We start from the raw sequence: 27,430 nt of genomic DNA, 5'->3' as shown, positions 1-27,430 counted from the left end.
TATAAAAACAGTAGTTTGTAAAAATAGGCACATTAACTTGTGGAGAAAGGGATTGAAGACACAGGTAAGAAATACGTTTTTTTGAATGACCTGAATTGGTATGTCGTCAGATAAATGTGTTTATGTAATTATGTCTGACACACATGTATGCAAAACACTTTGACAATCACAGAACATAATTAAACTCTAAGAGTAACAAATGGTTCAGATACTAAAGAACCCACTATAGACATTTAGTAACACGACACACATATGAACTCCTCTATGACATCACACACTGGGGGAGAGGGGTGGGGTGGGGTATTCCAAATAATTTTTTTTTTTCATTATTTTATAACATTTGTGAAGCTTTACTCTTGTAGAATTGATTACCTGACTGAACACAGGAATAGGTCACAAACCGATGGACAAAAAAAAAATCTGTTAAGAATTAAAAAACAAAGCACGAGATTAAGGGTGTTTATTACAAAACTAATGGTTATTTCTTTAAACTTCAGTCATTGTTTTCTATTTTCTTCGACCGCAAGACACAAGCTTTATGTTTCGTCAAAATATAAAGGAATTAACTTAAAAAAAAAAATAACTATGAATAAAAGCCACTGTCAGTAATTTACGTGACTTAAATAGGAATGACAGTACTTAAAAGAAATTATGGTAAATCTTTACCATCATACCCAGCATAGCTAACCCCTCAAATATTTAAAATTCTATTGGGGGAGACGGGCATTACATATAGACAACTTGAAAAAATATCAGTAAAATAGAAAATAACAAAAAAAAATTAAATGTTTTATATTTTAAGATAGAGAAAGTAATGACCACCCACTGCTAAATCGACATGTATAATCAAATTGTTTCCTAATTTTTGGGCGGGAAAATGGAGATGGGCGAATTTCTATTATACATCCAAATGATTTTTTTTTGTTTTAATTAGGAGTGAAATTTAAAAATAATCGATTTTTTTTGTTTAGACTTTGTGTGTGTGTAGGTAGAAATGATCAAAATTAATGATCACTTCACAAAAAACATTGACTCTAACTCTGTGTTTGGCTAAGTAAAAGTGATGAAAATGAACTTTACTGAACAATCAGTACAATAATAACTAAACTACTTTTTTTAGTAATTTAATTTTTTATCTTAACCTTCAACTAACCCTAAACTAAAATTAGTCTGCAAGGTTGGTTTGGTTCGGTTTAGATTGTATCGAATCATTGGCATTTGATTCGGCTTTCTCTAGAAACTTTAAATTACAAATTTCTGAATACATATCCCTAAAATGACCCCAAAACTTTTGAGGTCAGAAAAGGGTGTATCTTAAAACAGTATAGTTCCCACACTTCATTTTATTGTAGGAAAACTAATTTGGAAAATACTTTTTTTGCAGATAATTTTTATAGTTAAAACATTGTTTTATATTCCGCACAGGCAACGCCAGGATATGGGTCCTGCTAGTAACTAAGAAAAGCTAAACAAAATTTGGATTTCATTTCCTTATTCTTTTACTTTAATGTTTTTTTTTTTTTTTAGGTTCTGAATTTCAAGACATTTGCTTACTGGTCGCTTTGCTTTCATTCAGCATGTTTATCCATTCAGTTTGTATTTGTAAAATTTCAGAAATCCCACAAATTCATCGAATGTTGATTATCCTTAATATTATTAACATTTCTACGATTATCAAAATTGCTTTACTTCACAATCGTGGGAATTTTTGTAGTTTTTAAATTGAGCGTCATTAATCACTGTAGCAACATTAACAAACTGATCACGAGTTGTCTATTTTTTTTTTTAAATTGACTGTTACTAATCCAAATAATGAATATACTTTCCTTTCCTTGAAATTATCATTTTTCTGTGGATCACATCACAATGTTTTTAAAGTTTGATTTTTTTTTTTATATACAGAATCCAATGTTAACTAATCATTTGTGTGTTTTATACGGTTGTTTCATGTTTTATAGGATTGTTTCATGTTTTTTAGGGTTTCATGTTTTATAAGGTTGATTGTTTCATAGGGCTGTTTCATGTTGTATACGATTATTTCCATATTTTGTGTTCATGTTTTGTAAGGTTACTTTCATGCTTTCCTTTTTCTTTTTTTTTCCAATGTTTTAAATTATTTTTATGCTGTGAAGGGTTAAAAAAAAGAATGTTATTTTAAGATATGGGAACGTATTAGTGGTGTTGTATTAGTGTCAATTCATTAAGTCATAAATCCTTATTTATTTTGGATATATACAGTATAAGGACCATGCTAACATAGGAATCTTCGAGGCGATTCATAGAAAAGATCAGAAACTACAGAACAAAAGTTTTGTGAACCCTGGCCTACTTTTTAATGAAAATATATTATTTCTATCGTATGAAGCAAATTCAATTAAAAATTAATTGAAAAATGAAAACCATATTCTTGATTAATTATTGTACAAACTTTATGAAATTTTAGAAAATTGAAATTAAAAAATAACATTCATTATAAGGTAAGTTTCATACATAAATAATGTTCATTTTTTAATTTGGATACCAAACAAATGTTTTTTATCACTTATAATTTTTTTTGTTCAAATTAACATAAAAAGTTTTTATGTTTATTTAATAAGCCAATGATAGCAAATAAATGGTTGTTTATAATTTTTATATTAGGGTTAAAGTGCTCAGTGTTTCAGCACCTTCCAGCATTTTCCATAAATTGCCTGGCTAATCCTTATACTGTAGAAGTACTGAAATTATTTGGCAACGTTTGCATCTACAAATTTCTCCAAGAATTTTCAGCATATGCGAAATTTTTGAGGAACTGAATCATATTAATATGAAAATTAAAATGACTCCAAAGTTGAATTGTCAAAATCTGATTCCTACAAAAATTGCAGACTCAGACTGAAGTTTTTCAAAATAGTTTCAAGATATTAAAATTTTGCATTTATGCTTGGAAATCAGTGCCACCAATTATATTAAAATTTGTCAGAAAAAGATATGTAAATTGACAGGTGTCTAGGGAGAGGGGGACATATTGGTAAGTGTTTGCACTCTTGAAGTTCTTTTTGTATAAAGTGAATAAAATTTTTAAAAATCGCTTCAAGAAAACATTTCCTACCATTACTAAAACAGGAATTTTGAAAGAAGCAGATCTTGGAATGTTTAACACTGTCTGCTTGATCTTGTAATCGAATTGAATAAGAACGAATTAACAGTGAAACCAATTGGATTGCATTTTCAATTTTTTGGGCTTTTTATTTTGTTTATTTTTTTATTATATTTTTTTTGAGAGAGAGAGAGCTATTCTTTTTTCCTGTTCTATTATTTCATTAAAACTATATCTACAAATGTATGCAAATTTGGGCATATTTTATTGGTTTGAAAATAGAGGTTCTTTTTTACCGATTGGCATAAAATTTTAACCATAGAAAAGTATTATAATCTAACAGACGCCATCCTCCAAAAAAAAGGTTTATGTTAAATTGATATACAAAACTATTCCCCCTCTTTTAAACTATTATTTCTTTATATCTTGGAAACTATTCGTTTCCTGGGATTTTAACTGTTATTTTCGTTTTCAGCACCTTCGAAAACGTATAATAGTGGTAATTTTAAAGGATTTTTGGAGGGTGGAAAGATACTGCACCTTGTTTTCCTAACAGTAAAAATTCCAGGAAACGAATAGTTTCCAAGATATGAAAAAATAATAGTTCAAAAGAGGGGGATCAGTTTTGTATATTAATTTAACGTAAAATGAGCACCCACTTTTTTTGGTTAAAATTTTATGACAATTGTTTAAAAAGAACCTATATTTTCAAACCAATAAAATATGCCCAAATTTGCCTATTTTTATATATATAGTGTCTGAGCAGGCCAGCTTTAGTTTTGCTGTTTTAGGATAAATTTTGCTTAGGTTTTGTTTTTTGCTTTATTGTCTCCCCTGTGACCTTGCAAAAACACTAATATATAGATATACCACCTGTTTTGGTAATTTTATAAGTTCAAAATATCAACGACTATTGATTAGAATTTAACAAATGAAGTTGATTGGAAAGATAATGTGTATTGTGTAGTGGTCTATGTGACATTTGCCCTTAATGTCGCACTTAAGGAGATCATCCATCATCCAGAGCCTATTTTTGGCACTTTTTTACAGACATAAAATGTTTCAATCATAGTCATTTGTTTTCCTAATTTTGCATATGAATTACAAAATATCTGATATTTTCCAAAGGCCTCTGGCCTTGATGGAGGGTAGACTAAAACTTGCTGCTATGGTTTGAAATGATCTGAAATAACAGCAAGGGGAGACTTGATTCCAAATATTTCTCATATGTTATATCTCCCTTCTTTGGTTTTCATAAAGTAAATTTCACAGTGTATAAGGATTATTTGATACTGGAGATATTCATAATCGTACCCTGTTTCCAGAAGAGGGGAGATATAACATGAGAAATATTTGGAATCAAGTCTCCTCTTGCTGTTATTTCAGATCATTTGAAACCAAAGCAGCAAATTTTAGTTTTCCCTCCCTCAAGGCAAGAGGTTTGGTGGAAATATCTACTCTCTTACTGGTTTGTATTTTCCTTTGGCACCAAAGCTGTCTGTCATTTTTTAGATGGCTTTTGATTGAGGTATGGCTTTGGTCCTGTGCAGTTCTAGGGAGTCTGCTTTCACAGGGTTTGCTTTCTCCCTGAGAGAAATGGTTAGTTTATTACTATTTGTCTGAGACGCCCCTACTGAGGAATACTGATGAAACTGCTCAGACAATCTTTTGCAGGTCAAAGTGAAAATGTAAGTTAAAGAAGTTAATATAGCGCAGATAATATTTGTTTAAAAATCAAAATTTTTTCACAGATCAAAACGCCTTCATCAGGATGGAAACAATTTTGTTATTTTTCTGCAGCATGTTGTCACTCAAAAAACGAAACCCGTGTGCTGATGTTCAATGGTGAAATTTTAAATGACCAGTAGAAGGATTTTTTCTCTGTGATACAAGCATTGTTTAAATTTAAATTAAAAACGTAAGTTTAAGAAGCCAATACTTTGGCCTACGAATGGAACCCATTATTGAAGAAGCAGAGATCCCGATATCAAAAATTCACAAAACATTTACTTAAAAAATACCTCCTTGGAACATTATAGTAGCAAAAGTTCACTTAAGTCTTAGCAAACACTGTAAAGGAAAAACTCACCCTCTTGTTTATCAAGAAGAATTTGAACAAATCAAATACAATTATCCTAAACATGCATACATCTTTACAGATGGCTCAAAACAGGTAGATGCAACAGGCAGCGCAGCTGTATATAATTAAAAAATTTTAAAAAGCATCTCTTGAAAGAAACCTCAATCTTTAATGCAGAGGTTTGTGCAATTTAGCGCTTGATTTCATCTCCAGGGATAAAAAAAAACAAAATTTATAATTTTCTCTGACTTGCTATCAGCAAATTCATATTAAATTTTTTTTATCTATTGCATTTTAATACAGTTCATGCATTTACTTTTTTTTAATTTTGTACTAAAACGTTTACGAATCTAATTAAATTTTAATGCAAACTATATTTCAACTATAAATTAATTCACATATTTTTGCTTATAAATAAAAATATATATTTAAGCACTAAACCACGATTCGGCATAAAATAACCCAACAAGGGTGGACATGCCATTAAACACACACACAAAAAAAAAAAAAATTAAGAAGCCAATACAAACTTACATTTTATGTAACACAAATATATTTGATTATTCCACGTAAACAAAACGAGTTTGTAAAATGCACTGAAAGAAAGATAATCTTTATAAGATTTGTTGATGCGTTCTTTTTGTTTTTTTTTAGCAATATTAACTTCAAGACGCTGTTATGTTTTTAAATTTTAATTTTCTGCTATCTTAGCATGTTTTTAAAGAGTTATAAGCTCTTTTTGTTATTCATATACATATATATATATATATATATAGTAAGTTATAAAAATATATATGGCAATTAAGCTACACATGCCTGACAAATGCTCACTAGAATGAAACGCAGAATATTCTGTGTAGCTTAATTGTCATATATATTTTTATAACTTACTATCTAGCTCTACCTATGTATTGAGCACTGTTAAAGTAAATACTGAAAAAATATAATTTTATACATAAATTTGTATATTAATTTATGTGAATAAATGAAGTAGTCATATATATATATATATATGTGTGTGTGAATGAATTGCCCTTATTTTTTATGGGACGTATTTTATTAATTATTATTACATGCCCTATGGACATGCATGTTTCTAACTTTAAACCATCATCAGCATAGGTTAGGATCGAACTCCTGACACCAGTATCTGCAGTCTAATACTGAACAAATGTGCCATTATAGATTACCACTTAAATGCACAATTTTTTTATTGCTGTTAAATTTAAGATTTGCTGTTGGCGATTAATTCATATATATATATATATATATATATATATATATATATATATATATATATATATATGAATAACAAGAAGAGCTTATAGTTCTTTAAAAAAAAACGCTAAGATAGTGGGGGAAAAAATAGCAGTATTTCAAAGTTGTTAATATTGCTAAAGAAAAATGTCAACAAATCTTTAAAAGCGATAAGAAATCATGCATTTGAGTGGTGATCTATCATGGCACATTGGTACAGTATCAGACTGTGGATACTGGTGTCATGAGTTCAATCCTAACCATGCTGATGACGGCTTAAAGCTAGAAACATGTGTCCATAGTTATTCTTTTATGCACATAATAATAATTTATTTATATGCAACACACATGCAGAGGTATTTATCTGACACTTCTAAGTCGGTATTTATACCAGTCAGGAATACATCCTCCATAATCAGTCCAACAGTAACTTTGTTTCTGTCGAGGTGTTCAGCTGCAGAAGGTTTACCCTCCAAGGCTTTACCTTCTGTTTGAGAAGGGGTTAGTTTATTGCTAATCACCTGAGGCACTCCTATCAGGGAATGCTTGTAGACATTTTTTATATAGGCCAGGCGGTGTTAATCCTATTGCACTGGCTTTTGAAAACCATACTTGACCTTGTGTTTCATCTCTTGGAGATGAAGAAAATAAAATATACACACACACATGTAATAAATGCATATGTATATTTGTATATATGCGTTCTCTTTAGGTGAGTGAGTCACTAATTGGGTTAAAAACGCATTTAGTCTTTACACAAGGAATAAAAATAAGGCTTGAGCATAAGTATTGCTGTCATATATATATATATATATATATATATATATGTATATATGTATGTATGTATATATATATGTACGTATGTATAAGCAAGCCGCCCAGCATTGCCTAGGCGTAAAATATGCTTATTACAATAGTTTAATTCATGTGAATTTCGTATTATTATTATTATTATTATAGAGTCAATTCTCCATAGATTATTATATTGTACCTGATATATAGTAGTGATTTCACAAGTTAAAAAGTGACTTGGGTACCCTCAGCTAGAATCAAAAGCAAAACATTTAGCATTGCAGCCGTAGTCGTTTGTGTTTGTGCTATTGACAGAAAGATAAGAAAACCTAAAAAAATTAAATGATTTTTACATATAAATGTATATTTGTGCATGCATAGAAATAAGAGGTTTAGTCAACTTACTCCTGCCAAGTTCAGTTTTTGGGCAATTCGTACACTCTTAGCAGCTATTTTTACTGGTTAAAAACCAAATCAAATTTGTCCCACAGACCAGTATGCTATCAGGTTTCAAATCCGTAGACCAAACACTCAGAAGTTTGGTAGATATCATTCTGCGCACACACACGCAGTCATTTATGTATAGAGACATGGATTAGAACTTTTTCATTCTAAATGTTACACAATTATGCATAATGTAGAAAATGTGCATAAATAGAACTGAATGTAATAGTCATTTAATAAGAAACCATAAAAGAATAATTAATCAAAGTTGTTTTCATAAAAAAAATATGCAAATTAGTTAAACTTTATGAAATCTCACGTATATACATGACTGAGTATATTAAGAAGTTTGTTTTAATAATTTTTTAATAGAAAAAGTAGGCTTTTAATATCAGTGTCAGATTGACAAAAACCTCAGCTTTATATGTCTTTAATAAAGAATTTAAAGTTTTCAAATTAAATTTTTTCTTCTTTGAATGTGTCGTTTTCATTGCTTTCTTATCAATTTTTGATTCCTGCATATTTTGCTGCCAAACATGCTATGGTTTAGCACTTTTTCTCATCCGAACGTGATAGGCCAGTTTGCCTGGCAGAAATTGTAGATGAGCACAAAAGCATGACTGCAATTAACCCGCCATCATTTTAATAACGTCACACATCCTCCATTTTTCTTTTTCACCGTTTCTTGCTTTCTGTCAAGTAAGCGTGTACATCTCCGACTGATCTGTTTTCAACTCGCGTCGAAGAAACCCAAAACACAATTAGAAAGTCTCTCAAATCATGGCAAAACTACAGTTTATTTTCCAAATATCAAAAATAAAAAGTGTGCAAAGTTAAGACAGGTCCTGAATTATCCCCCATTTTTTTTTTTACACTTTCGTCTTATGTTTCAACTGCATTTTTCTAAGGTTTTTATTTAATTGCACACTTTTATCCTCATCTCGATCGTTGTTGTTTCACAACTTTTCGCCCAACTATTCCTCTGGCCTTCTTCAGGTGGTTAACCGAATAGTTGGTCAAACCGTGGAAAAACAAAAACTATATATATGAGGATAAAAGTCCACAAATAAATATACAAATTACTCCAAAGAATTCCAATAAAAAAATATCTTTATATGTTTATGTATTTTTATGTACAGAATTTCATGTATTTTTATGTACAGAATTTCATGTATTTTTATGTACAGAATTTCATGTATTTTTATGTACAGAATTTTATGTATTTTTATGTACAGAATTTTATTGATTTTTATGTACAGAATTTTATTGATTTTTATGTACAGAATTTTATTGATTTTTATGTACAGAATTTTATTGATTTTTATGTACAGAATTTTATTGATTTTTATGTATAGAATTTCATGTATTTTTATGTATAGAATTTCATGTATTTTTATGTACAGAATTTTATGTATTTTTATGTACAGAATTTTATGTATTTTTATGTACAGAATTTTATGTATTTTTATGTACAGAATTTTATTGATTTTTATGTACAGAATTTTATTGATTTTTATGTACAGAATTTTATGTATTTTTATGTACAGAATTTTATGTATTTTTATGTACAGAATTTTATGTATTTTTATGTACAGAATTTTATTGATTTTTATGTACAGAATTTCATGTATTTTTATGTACAGAATTTCATGTAAGGTGATTGTAAAGTGCTGCAAAACTGTTTTGATTGAGAAATTCATTTTGCACATCCTGTAATGTGTATTGTTTGTTTGTGTGTGTGTGTGTATATATATATATATATATATATATATATATATATATATAAACTACTTCGTTTAGTCACATAAATTAATATACGAAAGTATAAATTTATGCATAAACTTTAAGTATTTACTTCAACAGTGCTCAATATATATATATATATAAGCAAAAGTACCTGTCGTTGACTGGGTTCAAAAACAGCCTACAGAAAATGGACTCTGATTTATGAAAGTATGATAGGTTATGAAAAGGAAGGGTTGTAAAGAGATAGCTTCGAATTTGGGGGTATCAAAACCAAAGCAAAATATGATGAAAGTAAAAATAAAATAGATAAACCCCATAATTTATTATACCATACCTGTTGAATCTGAAATACTTATCACAATATTCTGTGGATCTATATTAAAAAACCTTGTTAAACTTTGTGACATATTTCCATTCTATGGGGGTCAGATGTGAACAAACACCCCATAATTTTATTATACCATAGTTCTTCAAACTGAAACATAATTAGCAAAGTATACTTACGTAGATAGATATGAAAAGTCTTTATTAAAGTTTGTGCTTATTTCCATTCTATGGAGGCCAGGCGCGCATGCAGACCCCACAATTTTATTATACCATTCCTATTTAAGTTAAAACATACTTATCAAAGTATTATTATGTACATCTATATCAAAAACACATGTAAACGTTTTTTTTTTTTTTTTTTTGATTTTTAAATTTTTTATTTCCATACTTTGTGGACCAGGGGCGTACGCAGATCCCACAATTTTAATGAATCATCAATATGCCAGATCAAACATACCCATTCCTGTGTCTCGATACATCTTCTATCATTATATGTGATCAGTTTTCTATAATAGTCAACCATATAGGAGCCTATTCGTGACCAGACACACACACACACACATACATTCAGCTTTATATTATATATATTTATATTAGCTATTCTTACCTAGTATTATTACGTTTTCCCCCCAAACAAGGCAAAGTGACACTTTGATGTAGGGGGCTACTATTAGAGACACAAGCTGTAGGGATACTATGTAGGGAGTTGAGCACCAAGATGTCTGTTACACTTGAACTTCTGTATGTCAGTACAGTTGGTAAGCAGGAACCCAGTAGGGAATTCTAACGTCTAGCAACTCTGGGGAAGAAACTATCATGTAGGCTTTCTTACATCTAGGAATCTCTACTGTGTAGAGGTGGGACTTTGCTGCTTGTCAGGTTTGTCGGGAGTGTTTACATCGAGGGGGTGCAAGGGCTTGTAGTTTGTCAGAGCATCCACTATTAAAATACTTGTAAAACAGGCGGAGCAATGTAACATTTCGTCGATAGGACAGAGGTTGAAGCTTAGATGACAGTTCAGGACCGATCAGGTTGACAACTCTCTTTTGAACCCAAATATGACAACAATACTCCATACGTAAGCGAATAGTGGCCTTGTAGAGGTACAGGATACTTTCAGGTGTAAGTAATTTTCTAGCACAGTAGAGAGAGTCCACCTTCTTCACAGTAACCTTGGCAATGCTCTCGATGTATCTGTTTCAACACACGTGATTGGTGAAAAATGTCTTCCTGTTAAAAATCTTCCAAACCAGATTGCTAAATGAAAGTGAAATACCATTTTATAACAAAGAAAAATATATATAGCCAAAAGAAAAGGGAAAATAGGCTTATTTTTACCAACGTTTACATATATATATGTGTGTGTGCATGTGTGTTCATGCACATACACACACACACACACACAGTATAAACGTATATATTAATGAGTATGCATGTACATATTTAATGCCATTCACATATGCATTTATGTAATCAGCATAAACATGCATTAGGAAATGCATGTTTATGCACAAAACATGTACGTTTGTAAGATGTTATATGAACTGTCTCTCCCTGACACTCTTACTCATTTACCTATATTGTGTCCATTTTCTCCAATTCCCCTATCATCTCGATAAATGTAAACAAGTTTTCAATAAGAAAGTTCTTCTTCAGAGACTCGAACAACCTTTGTCGTTTCTTTGCCTTTAATGAAGTCACTGTGTGTGTGTGTGTGTGTGTGTGTGTGTGTGTGTGTGTGCAAAGTTTTACTAAGTGAATTGGACACTACAAACATTCCAACTGCTTCTACTTCAAACAAGAAAATAAGTTGATAGAATTGATAATGATGCTGATAATAACTATGAAGTATTCAATATTTTCGATTCCACTATGCTTCTTATTTCCATCTTTCGCCATCATTTGTCCCTTCTTTTTTCTTTGTTTATTCTTCATCTTTCCTCCTGCTTCCTCTTTCTATCAAATAAGAAAAAAAAAAAGGAGAAAAAAAATGTAAAAAAAAAAAAAAAATGTAAATATGATGTTGAGATAAATAGACAAAAATCTGTAAACAAACAAAACAAAGTTTAAAAAAGTATTAAAAAAAAAAAAAGCGGAAAAATGGTTTTGTTGAAACTGTTTCTGTGAATTGGTTGCAGAAGGTGAGGTAGAATTAGATATGTATGGTAAAAAAAATATTTGAAAGAAAAAAAAAAACACTTGCTATTAGGTTTTCCGGAAGCTTCTGTATCAACTGCACCCCGTCTCTCCTCCTGCACACACCAAACCCATGCCAGTCTCATGCTCCATTTTTATTTTGTAGTAATCTGATCGGAGATGCTCATCTTCGCAAAGTTTTCAAAAATTATTTCACATTTGTAATTCATCCAAAAATCTGGAGCATTTTTTATGTTATTTTGTCTTCTATCGTCGCCATCTTCTTCCCATTTTTTTTTTTTATGAAAACTGTCATCTTCTCTTTTGTTTATTTTTCACACCTTTACCCCGCCACCCCCACCACTATAAAGAGCCACCCAACTCTTCTTTTTCCAATTTTTTTTTCTTCATGGCTTTTAATTTTGTCTTAAGACGAAAAAAAATAAAAAACGGATGTTTTTCTATCCAATTCTCTTCCATTTCATGTGCCATGAAACATTTCACGCGGGAGAAAGAAAAGCTCTTTTCTCGGCTGCGCATTGATTTTTAGATAATAGCAAAAATGGAGAGAAAGAGAAAGCGGCTCAACGTTTCTGCACAATCATCATGGAATGAAAAAAAAAACAATATTTCTGAGATGCGTCCATTTAATGTGGGTGTTTATCGATGGAACGTTTGTTTCCAAACTATGCGTGACTGATCAAAGAAAACGCTGTTTTGAATTTAGCATGATTGGCCAAGGAAAGTGCTAGTGGTGCTTCTATAGTACGATAACGAAAAAAATATTGAACTTCACGTAAAACAAATGGTACCTTCGTAATTGTCAGGTCTCAAATAGTAGCATGTCTAAAAATTATGAAAACCATAACATAGAAAATTAATTATTCGTGAAAAACATTTTCTATAAGGTTACAAACAGTTTGATAAAATTACATGCTGGGACAGGCATATTGGGTCGCGTATTTAAATAAAAGCGGAAGTATTTCAGTTGAAACAATTTGTATCAAACAGAATTTATTCAGAAAACAAAAATATACATAAAATATATATATAATTTGTGAATAAACAAAACAAACTTTTTTTTTAACTGTTTTCAAAACTTTTTTAATTATTTTTTTCGAAATTGGCATAAGATTTCCAAGAAAGTGAAAACTTAATTACCTCTTCTGCTAACTCTCCAATTCGAATCTGTAGATTTCTAGGCACTACTACAGCTGTGTGTAAAACATCAACGTTTTACACAATAATAGCAATGTCATCATTTCGTGTGTTTACTATTTTCTGAGTCAATTTCTATGGATGGGCACTGGCGCTATAAGTGTTAATGGAAGTAATTTTTTTTTTTTTGCCATCAGATTTTCATATTTATATTATAAAACAGATTTTTTTAATGAACTACACAAACGAGAGTTAATAAAATAAATTAATTTTAGCGTCTTCTATTGACACTTATGTATCTAAAGATAATGTTGCTTACAGGCCTCCATACTTTTTGGGGAAAAAGCGCCAGAAAATAATGATCACCCTCTATCATTTTAAATAGTCAAACCAAAACAATTTTTTTTTTTTAGGTCGATTTTAGATTTGCAATTTTTATTATCTCAAGGGTCATATATTCTATTATATGAATATACATTTTAATATTGGAAACCTGTTATAAAAAAAATCTTTGTTTAAATTTCATATAACGGAATATTGGAATTTAATATCATTTAAAGCTTTTTAAAAATAATTGTTTTTTTTAGAATTTTGTTGTAATTCAAATAATTATATTACTGTAAAAAAAAAATTATCAAACAGTGCTTATTTATTTATTTATTTTTTAACTTAATGATATTGATTTTATGTCCAATTTTATTTTCAACTTTAAGGTAAGTGAAATAAATAACGGGATTATATATATATATATATATATATATATATATATATATATAAATAACTATGTTTTAATTATTTGATCTTTTCAGCTTTAAAAAATGTTGAAATTTTTATGGACCTACATTTATTTTGTTTAGTTTTCGTAACATGAAATGGGGGGTACCTAAAAATATTTCCTCTAATATATTAAATGAAACCTACTTTTATTATGTAAGTTCATTTAATAATGAATAAATATCGACAGTTTCAGGAAAATATGACGATTATTTGATTTTTGCTAGATTTTTAAAACATGGGTATGTCTACGGCTTCAAAAATGTAACTACATAGAAATGTTTTAAAGCATCTATAATGTAAACACGATTTTTATCTGACATTTTCATTATTTTTGTATGCTGTAAAATTAAAAAAAAATATTAGTTTATTTGAAGCTTCTTTTAAATGGTAAATAAGTTAGGATGATAATATCAAATTACAGTTACATCGTGTTACATACAGCGGGGGTTAAACTGTGGTGCGCATTGACGGTACCTATAGATTTCGATACCAAATCGGTAAATTTTACAAATGTCTTTTTCATTATAATTATTTTTTTTCTTATGGTTTTTCGTAATTGCTGGATATGTTACTATTTGAAACTTGACAACTGCGTAGTTACCATTTGATTTATGTGAAATCCAATATTTTTTCGTTTTTATAATATAGAAGCACGGTGTTATTTTGAACTCGCGTTACAGATCGCGGAAAATTATATTTTGAATCTAAACATGACAGATGAACCAAAATATGAACAAGTACGAATCCTATTTCGAAATTCCGTCTGACCAATGAACAGACATCAGTGGTACCTGACCATTATTTAAATTTATTTAATCTGCATATTTCACAATGGAAATTTCAAACGAAAGCATGAAGGACGGACAGACAAACAAAGCCTCTCATTTTAACGCAAGGATGCATCTAAAAAGGGGGAATAAATAAAAAAGGGCAATGAGAAATTCGGAATAAAAAAAATGAACAGTGTTAAGTTTTGAAGATAGTAGAAAGAAAATGAGGGGGAGAGTAATAAAGAAAGAAGATAAAGTCCGTGAATCTAGATGTATCATTTATTTCAGGATGTTTATTTGAAGTGTCATCTTACCAGTCAACTATGAGAGATGAATGTATTTTTCTTTTATATACAGCCCACCCACACCCATGTCTTCTATTTCCTCTCCCCCCCCCCGCCTCCTTTTCTTCTTGTGGCAAGATGGCGAAGGGAGTGGCGAGACAATGTACATGCTAATGCAATTAGAATTAGTTGCAAAAGTATGACTGACTCCTACACATTGATTGTATTGAATAAGAAAACAAGATGGACGTAATGAAGCCACAGCACCATAGAAAGATAATCTTACAAAATCATGAATAGAGTGGGGGGGGGGGTCTGGAAAGAAAGATTCCGAAGTTTTTTTTCTTTTTTTAAGCTTTGCTGCATTATTTTTGCATAAGGCCTTCCGCTATAATAAGACGAAATTGTTGCTGACGTGCAAGGCCATCCTGTATTTGAGTCGATGCACTCTGCCATCTATAGCGCTGCTCAGAATCAAATGCTGAGTTATGCCAACCAAGCACGTAAAAAATGTCCAGTGTGTTAAGGTATCATTTATTATCTTTATCTTAGTGGTTTGTTTCTTTTTTTGTTTTCGGCTAATAATTCAATTGTCAGCAATTGTAAAGTTTTTATTTTTTTTTGTTTTCGTTTTCTTATCTAACCTTAACTCTGGTCCGTTTTGAGTGGCTGATATAAACAACTATGCAATGGATAACATTAAAAACAAAACGCGAACCTATTCGCTGCATTTTTACTCGAAGCCAATCATCACCAACAAATTACCTGGATTAAATTTATCAAATGATGATGTTTAAAAAATCTCATTTTAATTTTTTATTTAAAATAAAAATCTATTTGTAAACTCCAAATTTTCCTTTTACACCGGGGGGAAAAAAAGGCAGAAAAAAATATCTTAGATTTGTACTACGTTAGACATTAATATTACGTTAGACATTAATATTATGTTAGACATTAATATTACGTTAGACATTAATATTACGTTAGACATTACTATTACGTTAGACATTAATATTACATTAGACATTAATATTACGTTAAACAAGGAAACAATATTAATATTGCATTGTATATTCCACTCAATTGTGGGTAATTTTTATTGTTTTATCACGTTTTCATATTGATTTTACAAGCAATTCCAATGGTGATATTCAAAAATTGGTTGAGATTTTCTTTTACGGTAATCAAGCGTTTTCATCTTTATCCATTTGCCTCATCATGAGGGTGGACTTGAGCACAAAGTTGTTTTTATAATGCGGGGAAAATCAGCTCCCCCAAAAAGGAGCACTCTGGATTGGAATAAAAATTAACACTGTTTCACTCACCAAGGCTTTCTCATTCACTGACCGAGGACTGAACAGTCAAAGTGTAGTATCAGGACAGATACTATACTCTGATCCTATCAAAAAATCATTTTGGGCTTATGTAATTTAATGCGAAATTTAATGATTTTGGTGAACGATTTATGCTGTAAGTACTTCAATACTTCTCAGTATTTCCTATTATTTGGATTCATCAGATTTCTGTTCTCATCTTGAGTGTGAGTTTCACAACGTTTCAGTTGATGTAACCTTTGACATTCTTCTCATGTATCTTGTCAAACTCTGGAATGTTTCTGTCAAACTTGAGAAATAGGACAGAATTTCGAGCGAAACCCTTTATTTAAATAATACAATTACACATTTAAATACTTTCAAATATATGATTGAGATATATATATATATATATACACGCATAACGGAACACTAAAAACACACTCATGTAGATGCTTCATTTGCATAATAATTTTATAAACACATTCTTAGAAATTCATATTCTGCACAATTCATTTCTATTTATGTTCTCCAATTTTCTGATGCATCTGCAAGTTTTGTTTGTATTAGTAACAATATTATTAATATCAATATATCAACAATATTATTAATATCAATATATTAACAATACTAGCGGGGGTACCCGGCATTGCCCGAGTGTTTGTTTCCGGGACGGGGGGGGGGAGTTTTAAAAATGTTATGGTAGGTAAGTAGGAAGGATCAAACCCGGAGTCATGAGTAAAAGTAGGAAAATAAAGTGTGAAAAAAAAAACAAAAAAAAACATCTGCAACGTTAACAGTTCGGCCACCAAGAAAAGTCCATTCCAGTTGTTTAGGAAAAAAAAAAAAAAAAAAAAAACGACTACGGTAGGTCGGCGCGAACGTGAAAATATAATGTGAATTGTCCAGCATGCTAACCACTACGCCACAGAGCACTGCAGCTTAGTTTAGTGATTTTAAATAACTTCACATGAAAGAACTACGAAGCCAAACCGGTGTTCTCTTCTCAACTGTTCCTTGTGAGCGCTCCCCAAACGGTGTTAAGTGGTGGCAGGGGGAGGAGGAATTTATTAGAGAGAAAATATTTTACCACTTCCATTGATCTTAACCGATTTTGGTCGTGACTTCTCAGCAGAAAAAGTATAGAAATCTAAGATTATCGAGGAATTTGAGAAATAATAAGCCTATAACACACCTCAGATATTGTTCTGCCGTTTGTGCATATTATATTTGCATGAAATATCTTGATTTTTAATCCTATTAAGGTCAAAATCCGACGGGAAAAAATGAGTTCATTTTATTTATATAGAGATTATTAATATCAACGATTTAATAATAAACTAACATTTAAAATGATTTCTTGAAATTTATTCTTAGATGAAATTAACAATCAAAAACAATTGGAAAAAATCTAATTATCTAACCAAGTGTCCTGTTCTCCCCCCCCCATCTCTGCATGGAGTTGTAGTCATTAATTTGTCGTCGACAAAGCAAGAAAAACTACTAAAATCAGCGATGCAAGACTCATCTTTTAAAGTCCTGTTGAAGAATAATTCAATTAGGAAATGAAATCCATCAGAATGCATTTCGTTTTTAATAAACAATTTGAATCAAATTAAACTTCCTAAATTCTATTTAAAATTTATTTGCAATAACCTGGTAAAAAAGTGAAAGAAAATGAAACTAAAAAAACTCTTGGGCAACGTCAGTTTGCTACCACTAATGAGAATACAAAACGATCTCCCTTCAAACATGTTTTTCTTTTGTTTCGTTTGCATAGAAAATGTTAAAGATGTAAAGTTGAGCACTGTTTTATTGAAAAGCTAACAACATTCGATGTGGAATAGTAACTCATCCTTACACAAATTAATTTGTTTTGTTTGAAGGAAAAAAATGTTTTTATTCATCTGCCAATTTGATCAAATTAACTGCCACAAACCCAAAAAAAAACAATGCACAAGTATCATTTAGCAAATAGTTCACAAAAATGTTAGTTTGGTGCGCTTATTATGGAAACAATGATGTCTTCAAGACAGAACACGTATAGTAATTTATAGCGAACTAGATGTTCACTCTGCAACATTTAAAACACCGTTTTAAAATCTATTCATATATAAAAGTTGTCACACTGACATTGATATTAAAAGCCCACTTTTCTATTTTAAAAGTGAATACAGCTTCCTTATATACTTATTATAATGACTTCAAAAAGAATAATTACATATTCCTTTAGAAGAAACTTTTATTAATTCAATGTTCATTTTCTTTTTTCTGTTATTGAATAATTAGTTTCATTTCACTATTTGTGCATATTTCCTACATTGTGCATAATTGCATAGCATTTGCAGCTCCATTCAGAGTAAACCTCTTCCTGTGAAACAATTTCAGTCTCTACCAAACTACTCTATCAATTTTTAGTCTATAGATTTGAAACGATACATGGGTATTCAAACTTGTGGAACAGAATCAATTTGGTTTTTAGCTGGAAAAAGAGCTTCTAAGGTGTCAAAATTGAACGTAGCAAAGTTTGACATAATGTGTATCCTCTACGCATGTGTGAATATACATTTAACTGTTAATTTGTTAAGTTTTGAGATGCAGAAAGATTTGTATAAATACTGACCTTCCAGTGATCTCAAATCCACAATTCCACAGTTGGATCCAGTGTGTTTGAGATCATCAGAGGATGACCATGGCATGCTGTTTCAGGCTCATTTCTCCTTACAGTGAATAGCCATGGCAAGCTCACTCCTCTCAGAGTCTTCTCTTCACGGGTGCAAACTTGAATTTTACTGCCTGATGGTATGCAGTACTGCTGCTTGCCTATTGTCTCCCTTTAGAGACTTCCTTCTAACGAGGTGTCATCATCCCTCTTTTGCTTTATAAATAGCAACATCTTCTCTGCTATAATTTGCACATCTTCTTTCAATTGTTTAATCTTATGAGAGAAACGTAGTTACTGCATGAAAATGTGGAGAAGCATTCTATCAACATATCCTCTCGCTCCAACCCCCAAGTGACCGAAACTTATTTTCGCTCTTCTTCTCATCTCTAAATCAAGCTCTCGTATCTCCTTTCTTTCCTTTTCCCTGCAACATCAAAATTTGACTCTCAAAGTACTGTTAGCTCTAGTAGGTGGACCACCTACCTTTTCTCATTCCATATTACAATATCAGGTATTTGCAGTGTCGCTACAATGGGGAAAGACAAGAAATTCATCAAGATCTGAAGCAATTTCCCACTTGCTACTCCGTCATCAGCTTCACTCAACCTCTTTGCAATCCTTTTTGGCTTTTCTCCTGTTTTTTCAAATTTCACCTTTTTCAATACTTCATTCTGTGGTAACTGTCTCTCATTGATTTTATCCAGTTTCTTATGCAGCGCATCACTGATCATTCTGAGAACATGGTTGTGCCTACATGTAAACCTACCACCCTTTAGACTAAGTTCGCATCACAGGATGTGCTTTAGCGTGTCATGCTACCCACATTTGCACTTACTGTCATCTGTCACTGAGCACCTAACGAGGTTTTCTGGTGAAGGCATCGCATCGTAGATTGACCTGATCAAAAAACTGGTTCTGCTGGCTCCCACTTTCCACAGCTCCATCCATGTTAGTTTTCTTTTAACTACCGCTGCTTGCCATGCTGAACACTGACCCTGCTGTGCAATCGACCATTCTCTTATTCTGTGCAATCGACCTTTCTCTTATTCCTGCTTTCTAACTTCCTTCACTATTGCATCCTTTTTGTGTTTGGCTGAACTAGTGGCAAATAATTTAAAGTAAGGCTTGTTCATCCTGCTTTTGTAGATCCCAGGATGTTTCTATGTCTAAAGATTGTATCGGCTTCATTCACTGTATTCCATCTGCGTCCAGTTTTCACAAGCAGATCATCTTTGATTTTGTGATCTTTTGAATACCGTAGCCTCATGACTGTCCTCACCTTCCCAGCTTTGTACTCCTCAATAAGCGATGTTATGGACAACTCTAGGTGGATTCCTTTACCATACCATAACCTCATAAATCATCAGTGGCCAAAGCAGTCTAGGATAGAGACCAAAGGTTTGTAGTGGAGTTTCTACTCTAGCATCTCTGTTGACTAGAGTAACATTTCCATAACTAACACAAACAAAACCATCAATATTGTGCATCCCGCCGCAATACCTACTTCCAGTCATTGCCACTTATTTGTTGGGATCTTATTTGTTGTGAATCTCATTACAAAGTTGTCATAGCAATCCATCACCAATTTTTGAATCACCTCAGGGATCCTAAAATGTTCCATAGCTAGTTTCAACAATTTGTGCAGCACTGATCCATAAGAATTTGACAAATCTAGCCAGATGATTGGCAGGTTCTTCTTGCCGTTCTCCGCTTGCTGTATAGGATTTCAAAATCGAATATGCATGTTCAACACATCCTGGCATACCTGGCACCCCTGCTTTCTGAATAGACTCAATATGCTCATTCCTCTGTATAAAGTCCATTACTCGACCTGGAAATACCCAAAAAATATTTTTCCATCAACGTTCAGAAGTGATGTTGATCCGAACTTCCAATGCCTTTCGACTCGGCCTCCTTTAGCTGATATATTCCTTCTGAGCAATCCCAATGCTCCGCTGCTTTCTTCTTCTTCCACATCTGTTTCAAAAAGATGAAAAGCTGCTTTAGAAGCCTACAGCATCACTTGTAGAGTTTATAACTGATGCCATCACTTCTATGCAAACTCTGACTTTTTGCCTTTTGAACGAATCCGGCCACTTTCTTCATTTGATCAAATAGGACACGTGGTCAAGTTTTTTGAACTCTTCAAATGGAATCATCTGCTGCTCTCTCTTTGGATCATTGTAAATCTTAATCAGACGATTTTCCAATTCTTTATTGGAACATTCAAATGTACCAGACTTTCTTTCCACCAGGAAACTTTTGGCAAACTTAAATGCGTCTTCTAAAAATTTCTCTTGTTTTCCTCACTTTCTTTCTGCAGTCGACTCTCTTCTTTTTTTCTTAAAACTTAAAGGTGTTTCCTTTTCAATTCTCCATAAATGACTTTCAACACTCCTTTTTCTACTTCATCTGCTTCTACCCATTTCTTTTAATTTTTGAATGGCATAATCTCTTTCACTCCATTGTTTTCTATCAACCACCTCATCCAGTCCAAATTTCTCAACATCCTTTTCAGTTTCCATTCTGGATCTCCTCTTAATTTTGCAACAATTTCGGATATAGCATCATCAAACTGTCCATATTTAGATTTCTCACTCCCCTTCGGTCAGTTTATTTTTGGCTTTCGTGCTTCTACTTTTGGCGTCTTGTCTTTTTCAATGGTGGTATGGCTCAAACTGTGAGTATGACTACGTGTATTTTAATTAGGTTATCTGTGTTGTTGAGAAACTTTCTGACACTTTTTTGCTGCCTCTCATCACACAGACCCCCCCCCCTTCTATCTCTCTGTGCTTTAGTCTTTGACAATGCAGTGTCAATACTTCAATCATACAAACTTCACAATTTGTAGTTTTTAAAATTTCAATCTCATTAAACCCTTTTCAAGATTCCAAATGTGTTCTTTCTCATCATTTGTCATCTTGATGGATCCAGTTGCAAAGGTTTTGTTGCAACAACTAAATTGTTTAGTGTTTTCGTGTTCCGTTTTATTGTTTGTTTTGAATTCCGATTGTCAGGGTTCTGGACTGGTCAGTGTCCCAGCTCTCGCACTAGCCTGACTCCATGTGATCCTTATTTGGTCAGTTATCCTCCCCTCACTTTCACCAATGACCATATCTTGTTTGTTGCAGTTTCAGTAGCAATTGTTTCCAGACTGGGTTGCTAGACTAATTGGTCTTTCTATATTGTCTCATTTTGTCATTAATTTAGATGGCAGCAAATACCACCATTGGGCTAATTATTTTGGTTTCAATTCTAGCTGATGGCACTCAAGTCATTTTGTTTTTAAATTTTTGAAATCCATACTATATATTAGGTACAATAGAGAATTGGCTTTGCATGAATTAAAATATATTTAAGCATATTTTACAACCGGGCAAGCCTAGTATGTGTATGTATATATATATATATATATATATATATATAAAGGTTAACGTTTATATGTCCAGCTTAGTTATTTTCATGTTATTAACTGTTCATAGTACAAACACATGTTTGAAGAAATTTGAAATGTTCATTGTGTGAATGTATGCATAAGTGATATATGTGAGTGTTTGGCAGTTTGACATTCTGTATGTGTGTTTATTTACTTTAATGTGTGATGATACTTGTGCAGGAGACATTGTGTCCTTTTTTTTTTTTTTTTTTTTTTTTTGCAACTTGCCTCCCCCTTCTGAATTCTAAATTCAGATAGGCTTACTATTTTCGTATGTCCAGTCAAAATCTGAAAACTACACAACAAGCACCTACAAAGTTGATTTTTTTTAATCGGTGTAACTCTAGGTGTATAATATCTAGACTAAAAACAATGGTTCATTATTTATGGGTCAGATAGCCATTGATATTACTTAATATTATCACGATGTATACGCATCTTTTAATGTTATCATGTAATTTGTTTTCTGACCATTAATTGAAGAGAAGTAACTTTTTTCAGTTATTTCCCTTATGCTGACTCGAGTTGTGTGTGTCCAGAGAGAGGAATGGGCTGGGCAAAGAATAAAGAGAGGAGGGAGAAAGAGAGAAGGCTAGAAGTAATGTTACATTCTGAGTAGCACTGCTAGTATCTCTGTAAAGGACATTGTCCATTAGTCTGTCACGCGTTAAAAAAATGTTTTTGATAAAAGTTAATGTATTCATTTTGAGAATGATTGTATTTATGTTTTTCTTTAATGTTGAAGATCTTTTATTGCCACCCGTCTTGCCATCCGCTTTCAACTACACCATTGCCATCTCTTTGGCAATATGCTTAAGCATCATTGTCTTTGATGGAAAAACCCAGCAAATATTAATAGTTGTGTAAGCAGAATGCCAATAACAAAAATCATTTCAACTATAGAACTGCCAAAATATTCCTCACTTTGTCATTTCTTTGATTGTCATAAAAATCTCTTTATTGAACACAAGTTTATTTAATTTCCTCTACGGACGTTGTTTTGAAAAAAAACTCTTTTCATCCTCTTAATTCAATTTTTCTTCTTTCGTTCTAACACTCATCTAATTTCAAACCAAAATCACAAGAATCTTATGCAGTGTAGAATTTGCGGGAAAACCATTCTTTCGCTGCCTCTCATCACGCAGACCCTCTCTCTCTCTCTCTCTCTCTCTCGTTGCTTAAGTCTTTGACAATGCAGTGTCAATACTTCAATTATACAAACTTCACAATTTGTAGTTTTTAAAATTTCGATTTCATTAAACCCTTTTCAAGATTCAAAACGTGTTCCTGCTCTTCATTTGTCGTCTTTGTGCTGAAGAACTCTACGATTTTTCATGAGTGCTTAAAATGCATTTCTTTTAATTCTACACATCGTTCATTTTTCGGTTTATTTTCCCAAACTTTTTCTCAAAAGAATTTTTGCCTTTCATTTTTTTTTTTTTTTTAAAATTTCATTTTTTCAAGTTTTTATTGTTTTCATTCTATTTTTCTATCGTTCTTCGGTGAGGAAGATAATCTTTTAGAATTTATGGAATAAATACTACCCTCGTGTGAGTCGAAGGGTGGGGAAATGTTTTTCCTCTCTTTCTATCATTGAAACGCGCCAGAAGGCATTGGCTAAATGTCTGCCAATCGCAATGTCTTTCTTTTTCTTTTTCAGACGTATTTTTAATATTTCTTCGTTTTAAACAAATAACTTTTTTTTAGCCATGAGTTTATTTGAAATAAATAGGACATTATTTTAATTCCACAGTCAGTTTACAAAACTTGTAAAGACTGTTTATAAATTGTCATCATCATTGGCCCATCTCCTCTAGGAACCGCTTTTAATTTCTTGTCTTGTCTGTGTCTTTTATTTTATGTCCATTTGTTGTAAAATGGACACACAAGCATGTTTGCTGAATAAATTACATGGATTTTCCAATGGTGAACATTGTTATTTCGTCTCTTGCACCTCTCGATTTCTACAAGCAAAAAAACAATAATGGCTTTTAAGAAGTTAGTGCATAGAGAGAAAATCAGAAAATCAGTCAATTCTTTGAGATTATTTGCCAAATAATCTGACCAACCAGCAAAAGCAAAAAAAATAAAAATTCAAAATATTGCAAAACTGGAAAATTGTAAGAAAAGCAAAACATTGATTTGTTTATTTATTTATTTATTTTTTTCAGCACATTTTATACTGTTTTTTTTATTCTTCTTATTTGATGTTTTGATTTTTTTTTTGTTTATTTATTTATTCAATATTTTGTCCGGTGTTCAATTATTCTGCACATTTTTATTTCTTTTTGTCACTTTATTCATTCGTTCATGCGTTTTTCGTTCAGTCTATGCTGTTTTCTTTCATCCTTTCAATCTATCCGTTCTTTCATTTAGTCTATGCCATTTTCATGCACATTTTCAGTTTATGTCGTTTTTGTCTATTTGGTCAGCCAATGCAACAATAATCTTAACAAAATTTTTGAATTCACGAATGATAGTATGATTTGTATTAAACGGAATAATGCTTTCCAGATGATGGTCCTCATCTATAATACCAAAAAGATGAGAACATAAGGCTGATTAATCCAAATGATACAAACATACTAAATCCACCTGCAATGCTTCCACTTCACAAGAAAAATTCTTTTACCCTCTGCCACGAATCCTAAGCCTGGTGATTACATCTAAGATTTAACTAAAACAGATGTCATTAAATGCAATCTGATTAGAAAGTGGGTGATTATTTTATCAAATTCTAAAATAAGTCGGATTATCTTTCCCATCTCCACCTAATTTTTTTCATGGCATTCATATGCAAAAGTAGAATTTTTTCAGGAGACTAATTTAGTTGAGGGTCCATATCTATATAAATAAAACAATAGGTGTATGTATGTGTGTCTGTGTGAAAATATTTAACTAATAAACTCTTTATCTGCTTGTCACATAACACTGAAATCAACAGGAAATAGCAGTCTTACACCAAGGATGGTTTATAACGAGTAAAATCTTTGTTTGGATGAATGAATAATGCGTACAGACATATTATGGCAAGTTGAAACGCAAAATGTTCATTTCAACTTGCCAGCATATTTCTATTACTTTTGCACCTGTGCAAATTCATTCATAGTTTAAAGTAGTTTAATTTTAAATCTTATTTGTCAATAGCTTAAATGGTAGGGAACACAGCTGGAGCCCTAAATGTTTTAGTTTAGATTCTAGCTGATGGCACCTAAGTCATTTTTAAACTTTTGAATTCTGTGCTAGTCTACAATAATACCAAAAATTATTGAATTGCATTATTTGTGGAAAAAATTATTTTAATTATTAAATTGTTTAAAACTTACATTTTTTTCTTCAGATAAAATTTAAGTTTGTCATTTTATTCATTTATAAAACTCACTATGTCTGTCGGTCACCATATATTCAAACTCTATCTCCTCTGAAACTAAAAGTCGCAGAGCAGAGCTATGGGTCGCAAATGATTCGATTTTTTTTCTGGACTGTTCTTTTATGGGTCTTTAGCCAGTTTAAATAATTTTTAAGGGGGTCAATATTGACAAAAATCGTATTACATTTTGTATATTCATCTTCATTTATTTTTAATTTTTAATCAGTTCATATGTGTGTCACGTTGGTACAGTGGTAACGTCACTAGCTTTGAACGCTACAGTTTTGATTTCGGTTCTAGCTGATGGCACTCAATTGAATCACGACTCTATAATAAAATATACGAAACCTGGACAAATTAAAATATCATGTTTATGCTAGTTTCAATATAAATGCTAATTACAATGTTTTTGTTCTTTTTAGTGTAACAATCCTCTGACGAAAGAACCCAAGTTACAGGCAGCCATGCGGATCGTCCCAGAATGGAAGGACTACGATTATGAAGTAAAAGTTCTTTGGGATAAAATTTATGGGACAAATACAAGATTTCAAATAGAATATGAAAAACCATTAAAATATAAAACTGAGGAAGATAATGCTTCAATTAAACCTGAAGGTAAGGAAAATGATTTTTTTTTTTTATGTAAGAAAATATTTTTTTTAAGTAAGTATTTTTTTAAGAAAATACGAGGGGTGTGCAATAAGTAATGCCCCTGACCCACTTCCCATAGCAGTAGAGCAACAAAACTTGGCACAGTTATTAGTCCTTCTCTACATAGGAACCACCCAGAGTTATGCATTTCTCCCATCGTTTGATGCAGCTCTGGAGACCATTTTTGTAGAACACCCCAGGTTGGTCCTCCAACCACGGCGTGACTTCAGAAATCAAAGTTGCATTATCTGGGAAACGCTTTCTTTTCAAAAACAACTTCATGACTGGGAAGACGTGAAAGTCAGAGGGTGCAAGGTCAGGAGAGTAGGGAGGATGAGGGAGGATTTCATAACCACACGCCCATGCTTCTGATCTCGCGACATGCGAGTTGTTGACTGGAGCATTGTTCTGCAGGAGGAGGGTACCTTTGCTGATCTTGCCCCGCCTCTTGATTTTGATAGCTTCCCTTAATCTCCTCAAAAGTGAAGCATAATAGGCTCCTGTAATTGTGGTACCCTTTGCCATAGAAATCTGTCATCACTACTCCATCCTGGTCCCAGAAGACTGTGAGCATGACCTTGCCAGCGGAGGGCTGCACCTTTGCCTTCTTTGGAGGTGGTGAGTCCAAGTGCTTCCACCGCAGTGACTGGACTTTGGTCTCTGGATCATAGTGATGGACCCAGGTTTCATCTTGTGTAATCAGTCTTTTGAAAAACTTTGACTCATCTTCTTGGCACACCAAATTCATCCTCGAGCACTTGATGCGTTCTCGCTTCTGGAATGGTGTGAGCAACCTAGGAATCCATCTGGCAGACACCTTATGCATATGCAAATGGTCATGAATGATAGTTTCCACAGACCCTGTACTAATCTTGACATCTTCGGCTATTTGGCGAATAGTAATGCATGATCTTCCAAAATGGCAGCCTCAACTTGACGGACAGATGCCTCATCAATGGCAGAAGGGGGGGGGCGACCAGGTCTGGGAGCTGTTTCCACAGACTTCCAGCCATGTTTGAATTTACGATGCCAGCATTTTACAAGGTCATATGATGGGGCATTATCACCATAAGTTTCTTTCATTTCATCAAAAGTCTCCTGTGGTGTGCGTCCTTTCAAATACAAAAACCGGATCACTGCTCAAC

General features: G+C 32.2%; 1 protein-coding gene across 1 annotated transcript in view; it reads left to right on the top strand.

The window, feature by feature from the left end:
- Positions 1-27,430, top strand: part of LOC145292211 (UDP-glucose:glycoprotein glucosyltransferase 1-like) — a 300,458-nt gene that overhangs the window by 268,852 nt on the left and 4,176 nt on the right. Inside the window, exon 41 of the mRNA XM_080138524.1 lies at positions 26,057-26,249. Within this exon, the coding sequence (XP_079994650.1) occupies positions 26,057-26,249 (193 nt within the window). The remainder of the gene's footprint in view (positions 1-26,056; positions 26,250-27,430) is intronic.

The sequence above is a fragment of the Euprymna scolopes genome, chromosome 13 (genome assembly GCF_053919585.1).
Source record: "Euprymna scolopes isolate OS-2025 chromosome 13, ASM5391958v1, whole genome shotgun sequence".
NCBI lineage: Eukaryota > Metazoa > Mollusca > Cephalopoda > Sepiida > Sepiolidae > Euprymna > Euprymna scolopes.
Note: the sequence above shows the minus strand (reverse complement) of the source record. Positions and strands in the feature narration are given on the sequence as shown.